At 39.9% G+C, this 23779-nt stretch overlaps 2 protein-coding genes across 3 annotated transcripts in view; both read right to left on the reverse strand.

The window, feature by feature from the left end:
• LOC115730703 (U3 small nucleolar RNA-associated protein 25-like) overlaps positions 1-23779 on the reverse strand; it is a 321158-nt gene that overhangs the window by 82706 nt on the left and 214673 nt on the right. The window lies entirely within an intron of this gene.
• Positions 612-6626, reverse strand: LOC115750795 (plasma membrane ATPase 4-like). The gene is made up of 16 exons (XM_030688354.2): positions 6329-6626; positions 5174-5293; positions 4837-5073; positions 3909-4670; positions 3672-3794; positions 3472-3576; positions 3247-3391; positions 2989-3153; positions 2634-2872; positions 2504-2536; positions 2326-2407; positions 2016-2176; positions 1744-1917; positions 1429-1611; positions 1135-1316; positions 612-997 (listed from the first exon to the last, which is right to left on the reverse strand). Exons 1-16 carry the CDS (start codon positions 6386-6388, stop codon positions 901-903), a joined length of 2868 nt encoding a protein of 955 aa, XP_030544214.1. The 5' UTR covers positions 6389-6626; the 3' UTR covers positions 612-900.

Raw genomic sequence — 23779 nt, forward strand, 5'->3', positions numbered from 1 at the left:
TGTACACGTTTAGGATTTTTACCCTCTATTTGTCACAGATATATCAATTTGGAGTTTTTCGTGATATTAGTTCAATTTAACAAAAACTAATAGAGGGTAAATTTGTCACATATGTATCGGTTTAAGGTTTTTGTTTGTCAAAATAATTAATTTAGGATAAATTTATCACAGATGTACCAGTTTGGGATTTTTGGTGGTTGAAAAAATAGTTTGGAGTAAATTTATCATAGGCGTACCAATTTGAGTATTTTGTGGTCAAAAAAGTAATTTGAAGGTAAATTTGTCACGGATGTATGAGTTTGGGATTTTTTGTGGTATTAACCCTAACGAAAATTAACGGATGGTAAATTTGTCACAGGTATACCAGTTTGAAATTTTTGGTAATTAAAAAATTAGTTTGAAATAGATTTATCACGGGTGTACCAGTTTGAGACTTTTCGTGATATTAAACTCTTCAATTTAAACATGATCGGTTTTGGCTTTTTCATATTGAATAAGGTTGGAATTTGTTCGGCCATCGCCTGTCCTAAGGCTGCGAGCCTCAAGAGTCGAGCAAGGATGAAATTACCCCAAGAAAAGAACCAAGACTGAAGCAAATCAGGCAAGACTTGAGGGATGAAAATTGAGAGTAAAGATTAAAGATAACCACCAAGTCACATTGCTTCTAGGAGATCAGAGACCCCAAAAAGAAAGAGTAAAAGCAAATAAAGAAGAAGAACAGATCAAACATCAGCTCTTCTTATGCTGCTTGAGATTACATGAGCAAGTGAAGTTCCAAGTAACTATAGATATCCTCTCCCTATGAACCGAGGTTGAACTAGTTGGGGCTCTCTTCTTAGGATCATCTTGGCATGGACTTTGCCTCTCAGGCAAACACTGAGTGCAACATCTTAGTGAAATTCACACTGTATAATGCTGCTGAATCGTGTCGATGTCCAAGCCCTTGAGCTTCACCACCGACTCCATGTGGCCCTTGAGCGTCTGGATCTCCCGCAACCTAGAATCGGATATAAAAGCGAAACGGAAGGTTGTGAGCAATTTTTCGTCTGTCAATTATTGCGTTCAGCTCATGGTGCTAATCGGCCTGTGGAAAACATGTGCATTGCATCACAAGGAAGGGTACATTTTGCATACCTTGCGACCTCAGCTCGTCTCTTGGCCTGCTCTGCGATCTCTGACAGCTCTCTGTAGCTGTTCTTGTCCGAGAAGATGGTGGAAGTCTCCGGCGGCTGGAGGCCATGGAGAGTCCTCTGAGCGAGCGCCCATTGAGCTTCTCTTTCCTCCTTACCATAATCCTTCTTGGTGGTGAAGGCCGTCTGTTTTCGCAAAGAGGAAAGGTTAAGGCCGGTGTGATCGATCAATTGGCTCGAAATGAGCAAATGAGAACATGTATCACCTAATATTCCTGAGACATAAAACAGATTGTACCTTGTTCTCCAGCAAGTTGAGCCATGCCTTTCCGCTCAAGATGTAGCGAATCGCAAATTTGATGATGTCCAATGGCACGTAAAAGACGACGCTGTACACCCATATAGCCCCGGCCCATCCCCAACCACATCCTTTGATGTCGGCAAAGCCCCAGTCGGCATATACAGCTATCAAAGTAGCCACCTGAGATATGTGTAAATAAGTTAGGAATTACGCATTTGAACTGAAAACATTTGCAATGCTGTGATTCAGAAGCGTAAATATCACATGTTTCTCAGAAAAGAACGTGACAAGAAGCGCTCAAAGTATCCATACCAGTTGCGCAATTATGAATGCGCTAACTAGCAGCAGTCCAGGGCGTTCGACATATGACCAGCTTCGAGAACGAGTCACGAAAATCAAGGCCTGGCTCACAATGCTCACTTGTAGGTATAAAGCGGCCATCATTTCTTTGGGACTGTCCCTTATTGGTCTCACCTTGAATTTTTCCTGCATTGGTCAAAATAGAATGAGCATTTGATAACTTACTCGAGCATAGTAGGAGCTCGAGTTAGGACAGACTTAGCGACAAGGAATCGTGCTCTTACAGGGAAGAAGTCGGTTTCCTTCATTGTCCAGAAGAATATGACGGTCATCAGTCCCAAGTAACCTCCGAGAACGATGCCGGTTGCGAATATCTCTTTCAGCTTCCAACTATCGGGCACAGGAGACGGCTTCACACGGTCCTTTGAGATTGTCATGATCGTTCCTTAAGAAATTTGAAAGTAAAGCACGAAATCAGAACCAGTGTTTATCATTCCGTGAAGATAAGAGACCAGCATTCAAAGAAGGTCATAAATGTTTATTTGGGTCGAGTAGCTTCCGAATTCTTGCAAGAGAAACCGCATAGGAACGCACCATCATTTAGGATTGCAATGATCAAAACCATGAATGGAGAGAAGTCGAACTTCCATATCAAAGCAATAAGCATGAAACCGAACTGCAATAGTTAGGAACAATCGGGTAAGTCACGATCACCTATCGATACATAGAGAAAAAAAATCATGAAAGCCTCAGAAGTGACATTTCTACTAACCACAATACGGATGGTAATCGACACTGCATAAATCTGCAAGACAGAAAGAAGATTGAAATTAAAAAATCTCCTCTCGAAGATATAGCTTCACATCGTGATGGATATGTTAGAGTAAAGGTTCGGGACTAACTGTGTAGTTCTTCATCCTTTGGAATATAGCTCTGCTGGTGAGCACAGCGCTGATGATAACGCTCAAACCAGGTTCAGTAAGGACAATATCAGAAGCGCCTCGTGCAGCATCTGTGGCATCAGCAACGGCGATTCCGATATCCGCCTTCTTCAAAGCAGGGGCGTCGTTCACACCATCACCAGTCATTCCACAAATGTGCTTGCTCTCTTGCAACTTCCTCACAATTTCATATTTGTGCTCTGTCCAGAGAAGATAAAGGAAAAGCAACGGTGAGAAGCAAGTTTTACTGAAGGAAGTACAGGGCAGAGAGGACAAGTGCAATTTCAAGTGACCAAAAGGCAGAAACGGCACGAACCAGGAAAGACACCGGCAAATCCATCGGCCTTCTCGATCAATTCTTCCACGGGAAGAGCTGCTAGGCTTGCATCCCTGTCTTGGCCAAGTAAAGAAGCAGACGGGTACATATTTGTTCCCATTCCAAGTCTCCGTCCTGTCTCCTTGGCAATGGCAAGTTGATCACCTAGTCGATGAGATGGAAAAATAGCCATTAGAGCCATTAGCAAGGCAAATTGTATCGAAGGCATCGGAGCCAAAGTATGAGTAGGTTATGTACCTGTGATCATCTTGACATTAACACCGAGATTAAGAGCTCTACGAATTGTTTCGGCACTGTCATGCCTTGGAGGATCAAAAAGAGGCAGTAAGCCAACAAACTGCCAAGGGCCACCAGGACTTTCTTTCGTTTTCTCAGGCACTTCCTGTATGATGTAACGATGAGATTTTCTCGTTTCAATAACAAAAACTGTTCAAGGAGATGAAAAATATTGTATCAAAGTACCTGTCTGGCAACGGCCAGTGACCGAAGCCCACGTTCGGCGAATTTATCAATTATAGCATGAACTTTCTTCCTAAGATCATCCCTTGCATTGCAAAGAGTCAAAATCTGCACCAGAAGCCGAAAACGGATACAGATTACATTGGACAATTGAAGTTTGAAACAATGTTAACTTACTGAAAATAAAGGACTAACAATATTACCTGCTCGGGAGCTCCTTTGCTTGCCCGGTGCCAATGTCCGGCAGAATCCACATAAGTCAAAGCAGTTCTCTTATCCACAGGATTGAAAGGGAAGAAGTGAACCTCCCTAATGTCAGCTCTTGCCTTGAAGAACAAATAACATTATAGCAAACAAACTGTCAGGTTTCAGCTCTTGCATATGTAGAACAGTATCTTCAACATCCACACCTAATCGAAGGATTCACTGTCGTATCTTACCTCCTTCGGATCACCGAGCATGCCGACGATGGCTGCATCAATCGCATCTTGATTTTCTGTCCTAGAAGCCCTTGCGGCCAGCAAGAGCACGTGTTCCTTCTCCACTCCTTTCGCGAAAACCTCGACCAAATTCTTGTCTACGCTCAGCTTGTTGAGAGTCAGCGTCCCGGTCTTATCACTGCAGAGGACGTCCATTCCTGCCATTTCTTCAATGGCAGTCATCCTCTTTGTGATCGCGCCCTGCTGAGATAGACGGTGGGACCCAATGGCCATTGTGACTGAGAGAACGGTCGGCATGGCAATGGGGATTCCACCGATCAAAAGGACCAAGAGGTTGTTGATCCCGTCCCTGTACTTGCGGTGCTGAATCGGGTACATCACGATAATCTCAACCAACATGCCAACTGCGATAGAACAGATGCAGAAGTTCCCGATCGCCGTCAGCACTTTCTGGAAGTGCCCGACATTGTTCGTGCTGTCGACGAGATGTGCCGCTTTGCCGAAGAACGTGTGGACGCCAGTGGCAATCACGACAGCCTCAATTTCTCCTTGCTTGCAGGTTGAGCCGGAGAAAACTTCATCCGAGGGATTTTTGGTAACCGGAAGAGATTCTCCGGTGAGAGCAGATTGGTCGACCTTCAAGGGGTCACCCTCAAGAAGGCGGGCATCTGCGGGGATAATGTCTCCCAGTTTGATGCTAATGATGTCTCCCGGAACCAAAATAGCAGCGTCTTGCTCGGTCCATTTGCCGTCCCGGAGTACCTATAGACAATCACCACAGTACTTCATAAACAGTCAAATGACTCCGAATGGTATGATCCGACATGCACAGGTGCTGTTTCAGATTTAATTCCTACAAGCACCACAAAGGATCCGACCCTAGCAAACCATTTACCGAGCCGAGTGCGACTTGGCACCTATTGATTACCTTAGTTTTCGGGGCGAGACCAGCCATGAGAGCAGCCGCGGCATTACCAGCATTGTTCTCTTCGATGAAACTGATGGTGGAGTTGATCACCAGCAAGCAAATAATGCCCACAAAGTCCTGCCAATCCGGAGGCTGTCCTTCGCCGTTAGCGAGCACGATGGCCATCAGAGCGGCGGCTTCCATGACCCACGACAGCGGATTCCACATGAACCCCAGAAACTTGAGTAGCTTGCTTTCCTGTTCGTTTCGAAACGCCAAGACAGCATCGTCATACTTCCCGATACCGAAGAACCTCGCGAATCAAGCGAGCTATGAAAGATACGGTGAAATCGAATACCTTCTTCTCCTCCAACTTGTTGGGCCCGAAGATCTGAAGCCGGCTCTCCCCTTCCTGGGCGGTCAGACCGTTCGTCGTGCATTTTAGCTGCTCGAACACTTCTTCGATCGGAATCTTTTCCTGTAACCACCACCATTACACAGTCGGACACTTCGAACTACTCCTCACTTTCGTGTCGTAAATCGACCCTCTTAAATTAACTATAGAGTATGCTATACGTTGGAAATACGTATTACAAGGTTGTTCTTCATTCAAATAATACAGCCAGGGAAAGTTGGAGTTGCTTATTGTGCTGAGATATTTTTTGAAAGTCAACTGTTAACAAGAATCCCCGACCCCAGCAAGAACCGTTGCTATGCGGTTGGAGAAAAACGGGGCGGGGCTAGGCGTGCGGGCCACGTCAGCAAAAAGCGTTGACTGTCCTGGCCCGTGCGTGTCGAAGAGACAGAGTGCTCGTGTCAGGTGGGCCCATCCCACCTGCCTCCCACGTGATTGGCCCGTGACTCCACGAGCTATGTTCCGAAGGGGATTTTTTATTTATTTTATTTTTATTTTTTTTCCGTGAAGATCTTTCCGAAGGGATTAAAGGAGGAAAAAAGGCACAATTCAACATCTATTTCTTTACACGTGAAACTATTTACTATATATACGCCCCGTGAAATCTAGGTGATGCGCAGGCTCGTGATGATTAGCTTTTACATCGTCGAAGCAGAAACTGCAAACTCTCTCTCTCTCTCTCTCTCTCTCTCTCTCCTTCTTCTTCTTCTTCTTCTTCCATACTATGGGACTGCTTCTACCAGCCATGCGAAGACGACCTACGCTTGGGCACAGAAGGGGCCAACTGGGTTTTTCTCATTTCTGATCACTGACTCGGCCCATTTCCTAATTCGTGCACTATCCAATTCGATCAAGCATACTGTTTTTTTGCTTCGGTCGAAAACGATCAAGCATACTAAAAGAGCCAAGACAACAAAGAAAACAAAAGGAATGAGACAATTGACAAAGAGAAAAGGGCAGAGAAAAGAAGCAGTTCCTAGAGATTCATTGGTGATTTCCTCCCACGTATTAAAGATTTGCTATGACGTACACCACCGGCGGAGTAAATGGAAATCCGTAGAAGGAAAGAGAGCGAGAAAGAGGAAGAAGATGATGTACCAGATCAACAGTCTCGTTCTTGATTTCCTCCAAGCTTATGCCTTTGTCGGTGGCGGCCATATTGGATCGACCCAGAAGGCTAGAAAGTCCCGAAACAGAGAGCGAATTCGACTGCAAGTCCCAGTCCCCTGTGTGTATGTCGAAATCTTTTGATGTTCGTGCGTGAATTCTAAGGTTGAGGATGGCAGGCAGGGTCGTCGATGGCTTCAATTCAAGAGAATGGAACAGGACTGGAGAGAGCCAGTCGAGATGAGATCATCCAATCCCAACGACTCTCTCTCTCTCTCTCTCTCTCTCTCCAAAAGTCGAGCAAAAACAGAGTCACGAGAAGTGATGAGGTTATGCGTTGGGTGTGGCTCCTCCAAAAGGCCTCCAAGACCCTCGTTTTATACTCCCAGAAGGCCCCCTCCCCGAGCTGGCCCCCACCCTCTTTCTATTTCCTGACCAGTGACTTGCTGCCTGCTGGTGTCTTTATCGAAGATGATGGGGACGATGAGGACATCGTTGAATGGCTTTTGGGTCCGGGGTTCCAAGCTTTTTCCTTTCCGACGGTGATCAAAACTCGGGTCAGACTTAAGGTTCGGCGCACGCCCGCCCTTTGAACGCCACCGGACGTCGTTTTGAGCTATTGACCGTTCGTGCTAGGTTTTGCTTTTGGCACGTTTAGGCTGTCTCCATTTGACTTATCAGTTGTTGCAATTGGTGAAGATATCTTCCCCCTTGGGCAACTTGAGAGACACATGAAATACCCCTGTGATTGGAATTTATAGTGTTTCCTTTTTGTTCCGAGCAAGAAATAACTTTTTTATTATTATTTAGAATGAGTGCATTCTCGAAATAAATGAAATGATTTTTCAATTTAGAATGTCGCCTTGTCCCAACCAATATGTCCGTCGAGGCCTGTGACGTGTGAGGAACCAAGAGGTGTCCCGTTCAGGGTTTTCTATCTAGAAAAATCGCAAAGTCTAAACGGAAGGACCAATCTTGACATCATCTCAAGGAGGACAAATCGAAAGTCATCATCTGCCCTTCAACCGAGAGTTTATTTCAAACGGGTCGCTTCATATGCTCGAGTCCTCCTCATAGATTGACAGGATTCTTGAATTCACACAAGATCCGCGTTACGAAGCAAATGAGAGTTTTACTAGCAACGCCACACGCCATAACTCTTTATAGCCCTATGCGATCGCCGAGCCCGCGACACGATACATTAGGTAGTTAAACATAGGCCCTTTCTAATCAAATCCAATCGATCCATTTGAAGGCGAGTTCGAAGCTCTACCCAAATTTTTAGATCCGTCTAACTTTTGGAACACCGTTCTTCTCAAGTCCCTTTTGCAAAAAGTGTGGGGAAAATTTCTTAGGCTAAACAAGACTTGCTAATGAAATGGAAAGAGACTAATGACTTAGGACAGAATTAATCGGATCACTAATTGACATCTACGGATGCGGTCGGGATTCCAAACACGAGAGCCAGGGAAGAAAGGGCAGTCAAGCCGGGATTGCATACAAAATTACAAATTGTCGGAATTGACAACATGAATAATTGGGCGACGGTCTATAATTGGATAACTCATCAAGACGCACATGCTTGGAATTATTTCCTCCAAAAAGTAAAATAAAGATACGTAACGAACGAGAATTTTGGGAGATGATGATCCATTTTTATTTTTATTTTTTAAAGGGAGGGAGGGTCCTGCGGCCCTCGGCAGCCTGAAACCTTGGCGGCCTTTCTTGAGCTGCTGCTTAATCCAAAAGAAAGAGGAGTCTATTATGTCAAAGCAATACTCGCATTGGAAAAGAATCTTTAGCTGCACCCTAATTATGTGATCCCAACTCACTTGCTTCCGGGGTTAGGAGTATCAGTGGGTGGGGTCGGGTCGGATCGTGTTTCCATGATACCCAATCCGAAAACAATATAAGAATGTGCTTGACCCGTAACACTATAGACATATAGCCCAAAGCGGTTGGGTCGGGTCAATTGGTGAGAGTCGGGTTTCAGGGGTTTCTTTTTTTTTTTTAATCAATTATATGTAAAACATCTTCTAACACTCGAACAAGATGGAAAATGAATTTAGTTGTTGGATGGTACATGAGGATAATTAAACCCACCGCTCGCCTAATAAACTGAAAAATAAGTGTTGAAATTTGAAGTGATACGATGTTTGAATCTGGAAATGAGAATAAGGCATTATTCGACAATAGACGGAGTGTTGTTGTGTCATTTTAACAATAGAGTTGTTTAGATTTTAATTTTTCGTTGAATATTTTTAGTAGCTAACCAATTAAGTAAGTCATTCTTTGCTAACTTAAAACAACCAATTAAGTCGTGTGTAGTTAGATATAATTAGATGCACAAAACTTGGATATCAACCCGTATAGATTTTTCTAAATTTGCCAGTTTGTGCTTAATCTTACATCAATATTCTTTTAATAACAAAAGCGTATTTTAAGCTTTCCAATTACCCAATCAATTTTCTAAATTTTGTTGGTTTATACCCGACCCAAAACACAACTCGCCCACCCACGGGCTGGTGGCCGCGCTGGTTTGCACTCGGTTCTTTTCACGAGAGGTCCTGGGTTCAAAACTTCGTGGTGCGATTGTCTTACCTAAGCACCGTGGTGGTGGGGTCCCGCAGTTGCCCCCGAGGACTAGTCGTGCTTTATCACTGGTTTGAGCGCAAGCTTGCCGGCCGCGCAGACACCTCGGTTATCAAAAAAAAAAAAAAAACACAACTCGCCCCAACTTGAAATCTTTATATAAGACTCGGAATGTTAAGTGAAAATATCCAAAAATTTCGGTTCGGTTTGTGTTTCGATTCGAGGGTATGGTTCGGTTTTGATACCCTCATCAGACGCATATGATTGCCTGCTCCAATGCGCGGGGTATTATGCGGGACCCACTAACTCTAATGGCTCGGAGAAGCCGAGCATACACGCCGGCGGCGATGCTTACGGTTCAACGGAATTTGTCCCATTGACGCGAGAGACGGCGGGTCGCAAATGGACACGATGATAAGATTAACATCGTAGATGCTGATCTTCTCGTTTTACGTCCTCTAGCCAATATTCTAAAAAATACATAGCAAACCGATATGATGACATTCATCCATCAAACGTTTCCATTTCGAGTTATGTGCTTTAAGATCGAACGGAACGAGGATATTTGGTTTTATATTATATGAAACATCGTATCGACGTGTTTGGTGTGGCATCAACGTTACAAATAGATTATCTCCCATTTAGAACGGACAGAAATTAACTCGATTTCTCCTCCCGAGATCGCATAAAAACGAGCATTGGCATATCATGATGTTAACAAGTAAATTAAGCTAACTTAATTAAGAGAATTCTAATCCATCGTCTCACGTGATCCTATATAAAAATGTCAAGATGCGTGCATTGAGAAGTTTGTGAAATAGAATATCCAACCTCGATTCGGACTTAAACAAAAAAGGACACATAATCATATAAATTACGGGAAAACATGCATGTCCATTTGTTTCGCGAAAAATGAATAATTTGAAAAATATTTTTTAAAAAAAGATATTATTTATACCGTTTAAAATAATTATTAGGTGGAATATTTTTTTTCCGTCATTGTCAATAGTTTATATTTAAATATTTTCGGGAACGATGAAAATATTTTCGTCCGTTTTCGTCTTTACAAGATATATAAGCGATTATTTTTAGAAAAATATTTTTTAACAATACTTAATTTTTAGGAAAATGCATGGAAGATAAGTGGTAAGTGCTTTGACGTAAGGAGAGATTTTGCCTGGAAAGTGCGTCAAACCAACCGGGTCAGGCCTTTGACCGTTAGATCACCTGGACAGTTGAGCGGTTGAAACAGGGAGTTCGCTTTTGGCAGCCAAAGAAATAATCCGACGTCGTCAGGCTTAATGTTTTTCTCTCCTTTCCTTTTTTTGTCTCTTTTAATGTCGTTTTTTTTTCTTTTTTCTTTTTTTTTGGCTTTTGGGTCGAAACTTTTAATGGCGTTGACTGACGGCGCAGCCTTTGGCATTATATGAATGCAGTCAAATTTTGCACGTTTTGAGAGTCATCGAGGTTGCAATTAAATTCTGCTATCGCCTCAATCTCGCCCTACTGAATTTCGACCATAACACGATGGGTTAAAAAAGGGGAGTTTTCAAAAAGCCTTCTAAATTGGGATCTATTTTCTAGGTTGCGTTTGTTCGGTTTGGAAATGGCTTTTTCGGGAAAATGCAAGTACCTTTAGCCCCGAGGGGATTTGGAAAGTACAATTGACGTTTGATAAAAATGTCATTTGAAAAGCAATTTTGGGTTAAGTAGTGTTTGGCAAAAAAAAAAAAAAATTACCAAGAGCTTTGGCTTCATTATTTATTTTCTCCAATTAAAAAAATCAAATCCTTTGTTGGCTCCAATGAAAGGTTCGGGCCGCCAGAGAGCTAGATCCGATGTTGGTCGCCGTCGGCCAAGATCGTATGACTTGGAGTCTTGGCAAGGGTCGTGTGACCTTGACGAGGGCCGCTTGAGGTTGCAAGACCCTAGGCGACAAGGCTTGAGGTCGCGCGACTAGGCGATGGCCCTCGCCGGGGTGGCGCAGCCTCACCGGCCCTTTGCCGACCATATCTAGCCTTGTCGGCTCTCGTTGACCGCCCTAGCGGAAAAAGATGAATAGTATACTTGGATTTTACTTATTAAGATGGGTAAAGTTAGATTTTTAGTAAGGTTTTGAGGGCAAAATAGGCAACTAACTAATTTTCATTAATGAGGCCTTAAGCATTTCGAAAATGTTGATAGCTCAATGATAGTTCGTACCATCATTAAGCTTTTAGCTTTACCAAAGCCAGCTTTCACTCTAATGTCTCTTGGGAATAGCAGCCAAACACCCAAAATTTCTCCCAAAAAGCTTTCATAAATGCTAAACCAAACTCACCTTTAAAACAGTCCTCAAAATGGAGCCGGCTTTAAATGAGCGCCAAAGTGGACCTTAGGATGCGTTTGTTGAATGAAAGTGTTTCAGAGAATTAGTTTTGCGGACTTTCACCCATTTAGTTCGCTGAAAATGACTAAGTCATTGAAAAATTCATGCACAAAACTAAGAAAGTGAATTCCTAAATCTAAAGAGGGGAAAAAACTTTTCGGAATTACTCCTCTAGGATATTTTAACATTTAAAATTTTATATTTTAATTCATATTAATATTTTAATTTATATTTTTTCTTTTTTTTCCTTTTTCTTTTTTCTTCTCTCTTCCCATCGTTAGTAAGACGGATTTTGGCAAAGCCGAAGCATGGAAATTCATAATCGGGGAGGCAAATGAGGCACCGAGAAAAATTCATGTTCGGGGACTTTTTACTCTGATACTACTTAGAATTTTGTGGAATTATTATTAACTTTGTCATAGTCATGATGCTTCAAAGAAGACGTGATTTAATATTATTTTTTTTCGACAACTTTCGTAACTAAGGATGCAAATATTTTGTAAGAATGTGATTCACTTGTTATATGATGCAATGCAAGCCCTTACAAAAAGTATATTTTCTTTGGGGACGCAATCGGTTCATTTTGTCAACGGGCGCGCCCCATTTTGTCCTATGAATTGGATAACGGCGGACTGTCCAAATACGACCTTCTTCGGGTCGTGCGCGTGCGTCGGAAAAAGGTCTCCCGTTTAAAGTGGGCAACCGAAAACAGACTTTGGTAATCTCTTCCAAGCATAGAATTCATTTAAAAAGGAGACAAATACATATTTTGGTTTTGGTCAACGAGACAAATAAATTCACCATAAACAAACGTGGGACCTTTGATGATTGAGGGAAAAAAAGTTAAGCTTGTAAAAAGAATTGGTTTATTTTTCTAAAATCTTGTGGGCCCATTGTAAAAGTTTAGACTATTGTATGGAGGCATGGTTTAATGTTTGGACTCCGTTTGTTTCGTAGAGAATTCTTTTGCCGAAAAACATTTTCTTCATTTACTGATATCTGGATCGTTTAGGAAAATGAGTTTAACAAAATCTTTTCATAATCAATGGAAAAGTCTAGCTTTATCCGAGAAAAATGATTTCTTCTTTTTTAAAAACGGAAATCATTTTCATAATATGACTGGGCATCAATGCATGGGCTAAAAACTTTGGCGCTTGGGCACAAGAATCCCGATTACATGTGGTTGGATCCTCGACGATGAGCCTAGGTCCGCAAAAATCGAGCGTGGAATCTTGGGGTCCATGTTCAGCTCCCCGACTCGGCTCCCGTGCCCAAGTCATTGGCATCTAGGCCCAAGTCCATCAAGGCCTGGACCAAGACCCCGATGCTTGTGCTAGGGACTCGGCTCCTACACCCAAGTCACGAGCACCCGATCCTTGATCCACTAAGGTCGAGCTCAAGTCCCTAGCACCATGCTTGGGCACCCAGTGGCTGAGCCCTAGAAACCACGGCTCATGAAATGAAGACCTTGTGTAATTACCTAGTCTAACCAAGACAGCAAGCAGTCATCGAGGCTAGAGGGCTCGGATAATGAATGGCTCCTTGTAGGCTTTTAGAATGGCGAAGGAGGAAGGAATAAATCGAATTATACACCGAACAAGGGGATAGCGCGTCTGGGATATAAATGCACAAAAAATTTAATAACTCACAGAGGCTCCTTTTGACGTAACGAGAGGCTTTGCTTTGGAACTCTAAAGTTAAGAACACCCGGGTTAGAGAGCTACCAGGATGGGTGACCTCTTGAAAAAGTGCCTACCTGGACGCCAAAGGACAAAATCATGAGGCCTAATATGGGACAGGCCAAAGAGTTGGCTACTCTAGGGATGTCACAATATGGTATTAGAGCGGGACCTCTCCAGTAGGTGTGTGATTTGTGTACGAACCACGTGGAAATTGACAGGCCTATAATGACTTGGTCCGACGAGGGCGAGGAGTGGCAGTTGGGGCTAGAGAGCCCGAACAATGATCGACTCTTAACATGCTTCTAGAATGACAAAGGGGACAAGAATGACCGGATTTCTCATTGAATAGGGGGAGAGCATGCCTAGGGCATATGTGTGTGCGCGCGTGCGTACGTGCATGCGTTTGTTTGTGTGAAAGCTAAAATTAACTCACGAAGACACCTTTTAACGTAATGACAAACTTTACTTTGGAACTCTAAAGTAAATGTACTCAGATTAGAGCACTACCAAGATAAATGGCATCCTGGGAAAGTGCATGTATGCATGAGAAAAGATAAAACCGTAAGGCTAGGTATGGAAATGACCAAATTCACAGGAGCTGACCAAATTCACAGGAGCTGCGATGGCTGAGCCTAGGTGTCCCCCATTTGCTTGGTCCAAATCTCGACACTTGAACCCGAGTTCCATAGGAAAAAAAATTGTGAACAATCTACAGGAGTATTTATATTATGAAAATTTAATTCTATAAAAATTTTGACACAAGTAACGAATCTCTCTTTAAGAAAATAAAAGCCAGAACGAAATCGAATTTTAGCCAAAAACCTGAAAATATTGCCATTCTGCTTGAAAATAATTGCTTGAAAACATCATGCAAAAATGTCAATTTTTTCCGCAAAACTTACACGGTATTTTTAGAGTAAGTTGGATATAGTCCCAATTGAAGCATGAAAATATATGATGAAGGAGGCATATGAGAGTCCGGGAAAAATTAAAGTTTAGGACTTCTTACTCTGATATTACGTAAATTGTTATGAAAACACTAACAGCTTTCCTAAATCTTAAGGGTTTGGATGAATGCCTAATTTAACTATTTACTCTGACACTTTTTTTTTATTATTTTTTTGCAGAGGATGTGAATATTTTGTATGAATGTGATCGTTTTGTCCTAACACGAAACTGGAAATGGACAGTCTTCACGTAAACTATATTTTCGTTGTTGCCACAATCGGTCCAGATTTTCAACGTGGGAAAACCAATTTGGCATTTCAATTGGACGACTGTCAGAATGTCCAAATACGACCTTTATGATCCAATTTCTTCATCATAAACAGATTTGGACTTTTGATCCAAGTGATGCTAAAACCAGACTTTGATAGTTTCTTCCAAGAGTAGAAGTCATTAAAAAGGGAGACACGTCAAAAATACCAACAAAATTATAAACATATTACATTGATACCAATTCAATTCTACACCGTTTGATTGAACAAATTTAGTTATAAACTTTTAGTATTTGTGTCAATTCGGTTTGTTTGGCTAATATTGGTAGGAAATCGCTGATATGGATGCGGGCCATCCCACGTGGCATGACCAACACTAACGTAGACATATTTTACAATTTGAAAAGATTGAAAATTTTATTTTATTTTTTTCCTTTTCATTTTGGCCTGTGAGGGCCAACCTAAGTAGCATTGATACCGACATCGACACCGACACACGACACGTCATTTTTTTAAAAAAAAATAGAGAATTCTAACATCCTCGGACATGTTGTATATTAAATGTATATTTTTATATATACATGATAAATTCAAGTACATATAAAAGTATCAGCTGTGAATTTCTTCTTCTTCTTCTTCTTCTTCTTCTTCTTCCGTTAGGGATTTATGATTACATTTTTTTAGAGCTGGCTGGGTAAATTAATTTTAGGGTGGCTGAACATATATATTTGATAGATTTACATTTTGACCCTTATTTTAGTGAAAATAATTAAAATTGACCACGTGCCTGTCGAAATGGCATGTTGGGATGCTAGACTCGTGTGTCTAGAACGCTAACCGTGTGTCGATCGCATGTCGAAGAGTGTCGGTGCTTCCTAGGGGCCAACAAGTTTGTAGCCCTCACCCAAATCCTCAGCGGCTACAAGCGAGGGTGTGAAGGCCCCCGCCAAATCTAAGCGTGCGTCGCGCCCCTCGCCCGCGGCTAGCAAGGGCTTGTTGGCCCTTGCATAGTGGCTAGCGATCATTGCCAGCCAAAATGAAGGGGAAAAAAGAAAGAAAATATAAAAAAAAAAATATTGCAAATAAATTCGAAAGATTATTACTAAAAATGTTAACGTCAGCTTGGGTTGTGCCAAGTAAGATGGTTGGCATTCATATTAACGATTTCCGGCCAAAATTAATCAGATGGCTGAATTAGTACAAATGCAAAAAGTTTAGAACTAAATTGATTCGATTGAAAAGCTTACGAGTGAATTAACATTAATACAATAAATTTAGAACATTTTTGGTACTTACATTTAATAGATATTGGATTTTAGATGCAAGTGACACATGGCCAGTATTTCTAACATATACCAATCCCGTAAAAGTAACCTACACGAGCGGTGTCATTAATTCTCGATTCCAGAGTTTTAACCTTTCATTTCCTCGTCAACTCTCTAACCAAGGGTGGATGAGATTGCTTATGTAAGTTTTATTTGTATCGATGATGCACTGTCTGATTTTCCATAAGTTAATCTCAATTTATTTCTACGAAGGATGTAAATAGTTTTTTAAGACTATTACCAATTGTTGCATCATGTAATTGAGAATGGCAAGCATTTACATAAACTATAATTCTTTGTTGCATCATTGGGGTCCATTTTTTTAAAGCGCGATAGCCCAATTTGTAAAGACTTCTTCCAAGCATAGAAATTCTTTAGAAAAGTAGACAAATTGATTCAACCATAAACAGATATTGGACTTTTGATGCAAGTGATACATGGCCGGTAATTATGGCATATACTGGTGATGTAGTAGTTTTTTTTTACACAAGCGACGTTATTAATCCTTGATTTGAGGGATTTAACTATCCATTATCTCACCAACCTTCAAATTAGTGGTGGATGGTTCTGCTTGTGTAAGTGTTTTTGCGAAATTTTCAAACAAGGGTATGAAATGAGAAAGTTCTTTCAAAAGAAGATGTAGAGTTAGCCTTGTTTTAAGTAACCCTTTAAAAGTGTTTGACTTAGTCTCAAATATATGTCTAAGCTCATCAGATGGCCAAATTTTCGCGGGCCGGCGAGCATGTGCGACATGCTCGACACTTTTCAAGCCACGGGTAGGGAAATTTTCGTCCATGGGCTTTCTTCTAGTTTGTTTTTCTTCTTTCTCTCTTTTCCTTTTTTTTTTTTTGTTCATATTTCTCAAAACAAATACAACCACGTAATGGTTTGCGGTTAGCGAAGTGCATTTTTCGCCTTATCTCCAAACACGATGTTGACACATAACAAAGTTTGTCGATGAAAATAATTTGGTAAGAACAATCAACTGCTTGAAGAGAATTGACAACTCTCCGGTAAAGTTATCGATAACGTATATTAATTATCAAAGAGAGCTTTCAACAGGAATAAAGTCATCAATGCCGGTATGTAATTGTTGAGTAGCTATGTTTCAGATATGTAACTTCTTGTGGATAAATGGTCTAAGATAATAGGAGATTGTGGATAGTGTAACTCTCGTAACAGCCAATAAGGCTGAAGTTAGCCATCTATAGAGGGAAATAAATATTCCAAGCGTACTATTTGTGAGAGGTCTCTCAGTCAATCAGAAAACTCAACATTCTTACAAATTTATCTTTAATATTTACTTTTTCGTAATTTTACGTGGTTGGCCACGATTGCTTCCGGTCTAATACCTTTAAAATTTCTCGTCATTTACATTTTTTGTGCAAAATCAACGAAGGACCATATGCAACCTTTGTTGAGTCATATCGATCCGCCCACATTCTTGAAAGGTATTTCATCATTTTGGGAAAATTTTGTTACATCACATGACATTGATAAATGAGAAAATAAGTGAAATCTACGATCGTAAAATTCAATTTTCTTTTTGGAAATTTTATAGGACCGCCGCCGATTATCTCATTTAATGTTTGATCATTACGACACTTCCTGTCACTAGTAAACTCGATTTTGGCAAAGACCAAAGCATGAAATACATAATCGGGGAGGCAAATGAGGGGTCGGAAAAATTTACGCTCGTCGCTTCTTGAATATCACATAAAATTTTGTGATATCATTGCCAAATTTTTTGTAATCAAAGTGTGTAGATGAATGCATCATTTAATATTAGTTACTCTCACATTTCTTTACGGAAGATGCAAATATTTTGAAAGAATGTGATTCCCTGCTTATAAAATGTAGCTGAGAGCGGCAAATCCTTACCTGAAGTATATTTTTCTTTCTTGACGCAATCGGTCCATTTCGTCAACGTGCGCACTTGGCTTTTGAATTGGATAACTGCGACCTTCTTTGGTAGTACGCGTGCGTCCGAGAAACGTCTCACGTTTGAAGTGTGCAACTCAAACTAGACTTTGGTAATTTCTTCTAGGCATAGAATTCATTGAAAAAGGAGACAAATAAATTGAGGATAAACATATATGGGGACACACACACGCAATTGTTACGTCTCATAAATTGATGAATAAGATAATAAAAAAGCTTGTAAAGATAAAGGGCAGCGCTATTTCTATCCTCATTTTGACTAATACATTCCTTTTTTATTGTTAACTTACCCAAATACTCCTCTCTCTCTCTCTCTTCAATTTATTGATTATTTTTTTTATCTGGTTAATCCATAAAACTGTCTTTACTTCTATCATCACTCTCATTAATTTCACAATACAAATATTCCATTAGACTCGTTAATAGACCAATTTACCATATCTCATTATTTTCTCAATTTTAATTTCGCTACAGTTTTCGCGTTGGCCATAACAATTTCTTTCCTTTTTTCTTATTTTTTTTTCAATTGTACTAAAATAAAAATTTACCATCATCCCTTCCAAACAACTTTTCTCTGCCAATTCTTCCCCACCCATTACATTTCAATGTTTACTTCTTGTTTGTTTTTTTTTTTTTTTTAAACTTATTCTTCATTATTGTAATCTATGCAAGCACTAATCCTATATCATAATAGAGAAATGTCAATTTTATGTACAAATTGTTTACTTCTTTTCCCTAAATTATCCTCATGATTGTGAATTTTTCGACTTTGGCTTTTGGTACAATTTTACGAGAATTTAGCCAAAGATTGAATATTGTGGTTTATGTATGCATTGTACACATTTTACTCAAAGATTCTTAAATTATCTTTTGAATAATAGTTTCCTAGTAAAAAAAAAATGCAACTCATTTAGAAAATAATTAGATCTTTTTTGTCAGAAACACAATAATTAGTTCCAAATGGAGAAAGAAAAGCACAAAACCAAAAAAGAAGGCAAGCGTTGGTCTTAAAACAAGAGTGGACCCCGAATTTAACCTCAATAAATGTTGTTTGAGGGGAGTATGATGGTTTCATCCCTAGCAAAATGGAAACAAAATAAAAGGAAGAAAAAAAGATAAGAAAAAAAAAATCTTAAATCAAGAACGAGACACATTAGGGTTAATATAGTCAATTCAATGTAAAAGGGAGTGTTCAAAGCCAATAAGGAAGTGAAAATAGCGTGAGCCAAGATAAAAAGAAAAGAAATGAAAAAATCACAATTTTTTTTTCAAAAATTGCAAAATCGTCCTTACCATCGCCGGCTATATCATGTAGGATGCTAGTGTCTACGTCGACAATTTTAAGTCAGCCGAATGTACTACGTTAGCAAATCGTCAAAAAGTTTATAGCTAAATTGACATAATGAAAAGGTTTACGACTGAACCGGTTCTCGTACAATAGATTTATGACTTTTTGGATAATTTTTTTCATTACTTAATCATTAGACCCTGTTTGTTTCGTGCCAAATGACATTTTCTCACTTTTTTGGTATACGAATTTCTTTTGAAAATGAGTTAACATACAATATTTTCATAATTAATGGGAAATCTATGCTTAAATTTAGGAAAATGATTTCTTTTTATTAAAATCGAAAATCATTTTTTAAAATGCGACTAGACATTAGCAGTTGGATTAAAGACTTCGATGCTTGACCACGGGATCTCAATAGGCCGACGATGGTCCTGGGAGAGAATTGGGATTTGCTCCTGTGTAGTTCAGAATAGATAAAGTAGACACGTGTTTGCATCCAATTGTATCAATTTTCGAAATTCTTCCCCTTATTTTTTTCTCCAATTGAAAATTGCCTGCCTCTTCGCACGGCGGCGGGATGCACTTCCGGGGTCTAATCAACCTGATGTAAGGAAAATGCAACGTCGCCTCTTCTCTTTCCTACACACGTGACTTTTGGGACCATTGCATTTGTCGCTTCTTGATCAAGAGAAGATCCAAGTCAAATGAAGAAAATTGGGCATATGATGACCGCAATAATTGCTCAAAGCTTACGCCAATTTGCTGACTTTCCATTTGTGAACTGCCTACAAACATTTAAACAAGTTTAAAACGTTTTGGATAATTTTCTCAAAACCTGATTCTACCCGTTACACCTTTAAACAAGTGTAGACATGAATAGATCCGAGGAAAAAAGGGCCAGAGAAATTTTCGAGTTATGAATCGGGTATAGAAGCCCACCGTACGCTAAGGAAAATTAATATGAAGAAAATTTCATGAGATAATATCAATTTTAATAAATTTAATAGCTTGATTTACGAAAATATTTTGGACCGGATAGATCTACAGAGTAATAGCCTTGTTTTTTGATTTATTGAGAAAAACATCTTTTCCACCTAAAGAATGCGAAAGTAATAGACAAAAGCAATTTGTGTATGATTCATGTAAACTTTTACACACCATAACTTGATAAATTAAGCATTTTAAGTTCATAGTATATTGCAACGGATAGAACATGATACCTTCATTTGGGTGTCTAGGACTTTTTAAGCACATGTATACGATACCTTCTTTAGTGACATTAAGGGCACAAATAATAACCATTCTATTTATTTGTTTTTCTATTTTTCTTTAGTGACATTAAGGGCACGAATGATAAACTTGCATGGTCCGGGTAAGAGCCGCAATCCCCACCCGGATCTACAGGCCCTTGCCAACCACTAGCCAAGGCTCGACCGGCCATGCCCCACCCTCGATGCCTAGTTCGACACTCCCTTTTTTATTTCTTTTTTAAATATAATTTAAATAAAAGTTGTGTTAAAAATCGAATTTGTACTAAAAAGGCTCGTCTTAGCCATGTCATTATCACATACAAGAGAGAGAAAATATTGAAAACGTCAGCATTTTTCATTAATCCAAATGGATGAAGCTAATAGAAGGTTTTAATCGCATCAGTTCAATAAGTTTTAGGACTTGATTACATTTTTTTGTAAGTTTTAAGATTTGATTCTACTTTCATGATAAGTTTTATAATATCTATTTCACAAATCTATTTCACAAATTTTTTTTTTTTTAATTTTTAGCTTTTTATTTTTTTAAAATTAATTTAAGTTTATATTTTGTATTTTTTAATTTTATTTTTCAAATTTTAGCTTTTTTTTTATTGGTGACTGGATCTTCAACAAGCCACGTCGGCTTCAGTATTAATAAAAAAAATGCAATGTCAAATTTTTGGCCAAGCGGATCAAAGTTGGCACTTAAGTGTTCATTTTTCAAAAGCTTTGATACTAAAGTGATCCGGACGAAACTTTTGGCATTAAAGTGAGCGTAGTACACAACTTTTGGCACTTCTGGGTTTACTTCTCGCGTTGATAGTCCGTGTTAAAAAAACAAAACCTTTTTTTTGTTACATCCATTGGATTTAAATAGTTATTAAGCAGAAGCAATGTCTGGCTACTCCAGAAATGCATTTCTAATGAATCTCAAATCTGATGAAATGTAACTATCGATTTCCGGATCACTTAGGAGCAAAACGTTGAATTGGGAGTATGTAAATCCCGAAGTGGATAAATTGAGGAAGTGCCTAGGTTATGGAACTTATTTGAGACCAATAATTCACATAGAAGGGCTCTTATGTATCTCTATGAAGCCAATTAGAGAAAATCTAGGATCCTTTTATTTTGCGAAAAATGATCGATATAGAAATCATTTTCCTAAAATTGATCGCCTATGTTGTTTGAAATAATTAGTCAATAGAAATTGCTTTCATTATCGAAGATGAAAATATTTTTTATTCATTCATTTTTGCAAATAACAAAAGCGATTACTTTTAAAAATATATGTTTCATATGCTTTATTTTTCGCGAAACAAAAGAAGCGTTCATATTTTTTCATCCCTTCTTTTCGAAACCTGATCATGGGCCTAACGACCTAGTCAGCTTGCCTTAACTCACTAGATCCAAAACAACCGGACTTAAGCAAACATCCTCCTCGGGTATAGGCTCGCCACATAGGATCGGTCAAGGCCGCCCACCAAACCGAGGCTTGAAGCACAATTTGAGCAAGCCTGGACAAGCATATTCATTCTTGGGCCCAGCCTGCAGCAGGCCCGATGAAGCCCATCTAGGCCCGATCATTTACGAAGGAAAATCAATAATTTTAGGCTCCATTTGTTTCGCAAAAAATAAATCATTTAGAACATATTTTTCCTAAAATTTTTTCTTATATCGCTTGAAATAATTAGTCAATTGAAAATATTTTTGTTATCAACAACAATATATGTCTAAATATTTTTATGGGTGATCAAATATTTTTACTAATTCATTTTTGTAAGAAACACTAGCAATCGATTTCAGGAAAAAATATTTTCCAAATTGGTCATTTTTAGTCTTATGCATTAGCTGATAGTCCATGTTCCGGAAAACTTTTTTTTTTCTTATGATTTTTTTATTCAAATGACTTATTAGCAAATGTAACGTCTGGCCACTCCAAGAAATATTAATACTTGTAAAAATTACTACTACAAAGAATTTTAGACATGACTTCGTGCTAATGGTAATTGTTTATTGCCCAGCCCTTTCAATTAGCCAACTGACAAAGAAAATCAGTACATATTTTTCCTTACAAGAAAAATAAAAATAATACAGTTATGAGATATAACCTCTTGTAATTCTGAAGTAATTGAGATCCTCCTAAGAGAGAGATTCTGAATTTGGAGTATCTAAATCCCTAAGTAGATTGATTGAGGAAGTGTCTAGATGAACTTCTTGAAACAATTAGGGTGCGCATGGTAACACTTCTGAAAGTGGATGAATGGATATTCGTCCCAGAGTTCCCGAGCAAAGAAAGTCAAGCAATATTGGATTCAGTTCCCTTTCTAGCGGCAGTTCTCGATTCAATTGTAACTGGTACTCTTAATTCGATTTTCGCTTTAGAAGTGTTTTTGGAGCAGAAATCTGTTTGGTAATATAACTTCTGAAGTAGAAATTTGTCTGGTAAAAATGTTAACTTCTAAAAGAAATTTCTACTACTGAAGTGAATTTTCACTTCTCGGGTTATTTTTTTCTCCAATTTAACAAGTTAAAAAAAATTGCTTCTCAACTCAAGAAATAATTCTCGCATCACTCTCTTTTTATTACACCATCACCCTCTTTTCAACCATGCCCGCCTCCGCTAATCTCTATCGTCACCCACCAGGGCCACCACTAACCACCACCCATTGTCGCCCGCGACCACCACCCCCTACCACGCCTATTGCCGCCAACAGGTTGCCCATTGTCGACCTCCATTGGCCGCCGCCCGTGACCATCGCCAACCATCGCCCGTTGTTGCCCATTGCGGACCTCTGCCGACTACCGCCCACCGCTACCGGCCGCCAACCCTCACCCACCGTTGACCTCCGTAAGCCGCCGCCCATCGTCACTCGTGCCGCCGACCACCACCGACCTTTGCCCACTGCCGCCCATCGTAGACCTCCGCTAGCTGTCGCCCACTACCACTCGCCGCCAACCCTCGCCCGGTGCCGACCTCAACCAACCACCGCCCATCGCCACTTGCGACCACCGCCACCCGCCGCTAACCGCTGCCGGCCGCCTCCAACAGCTGACCACCGCTCATTACAGACTTGCGCAGACGGCTACCCACCGCCTACCTTGACCTACCGCCACCCCCCGTTGTCAACCGTCGACCACCACTCGGCCCGTTGCCACGGTCTATCCCCGACCTCCGACGGTCGCGGCCGCCAAGTTGCCATCTCCGGTCGTCGGAGTAAAAAATAAGTAATATATTTTTTATTTTTTAAAGTAAATAATATTTTTTAATAATAAAAATTATTTTTAAAGAAATTTAAAATTTTTAAAATGAAGTATAAATTTTTTGGCCACCGATAATAATTTTTATAAAATATTTTGTGTTAATAGTATTTCAGAAGTAAAAATTTTCAATCGTTACTAAACTATTTTCTTTGATCAGAAATCAACTTCAGCTTCTAAGTAGAGGTAGAAAAATCAACTTCCGACCAAGAATTGATTTTTAAAACAGAAGTGTTACCATGTGGGCCCTTAGAATCTCATTCATATAGAAAGCCTCTTTACCTATCTCTGTGAAGCCAGTATGAGGACATCTCATCTTTTTCCTTCCCTTCTTCTCTAGACTTGATCATGGCCCGTCTTAGCTTCACCACACCTAAAATATGATTCGAGCGGACGTAAACAAAAATTCTTCTTCCCGGTCATAGGCCCGCCGCGGCCCACTTAGGCTTCGTCAAGTCCTTTGAAACGCAATTTGAGCAGCCATGGACAAGCATATTCGTTGTCGGGCCCATCCGATC

The sequence above is a fragment of the Rhodamnia argentea genome, chromosome 4 (assembly GCF_020921035.1).
Source record: "Rhodamnia argentea isolate NSW1041297 chromosome 4, ASM2092103v1, whole genome shotgun sequence".
NCBI lineage: Eukaryota > Viridiplantae > Streptophyta > Magnoliopsida > Myrtales > Myrtaceae > Rhodamnia > Rhodamnia argentea.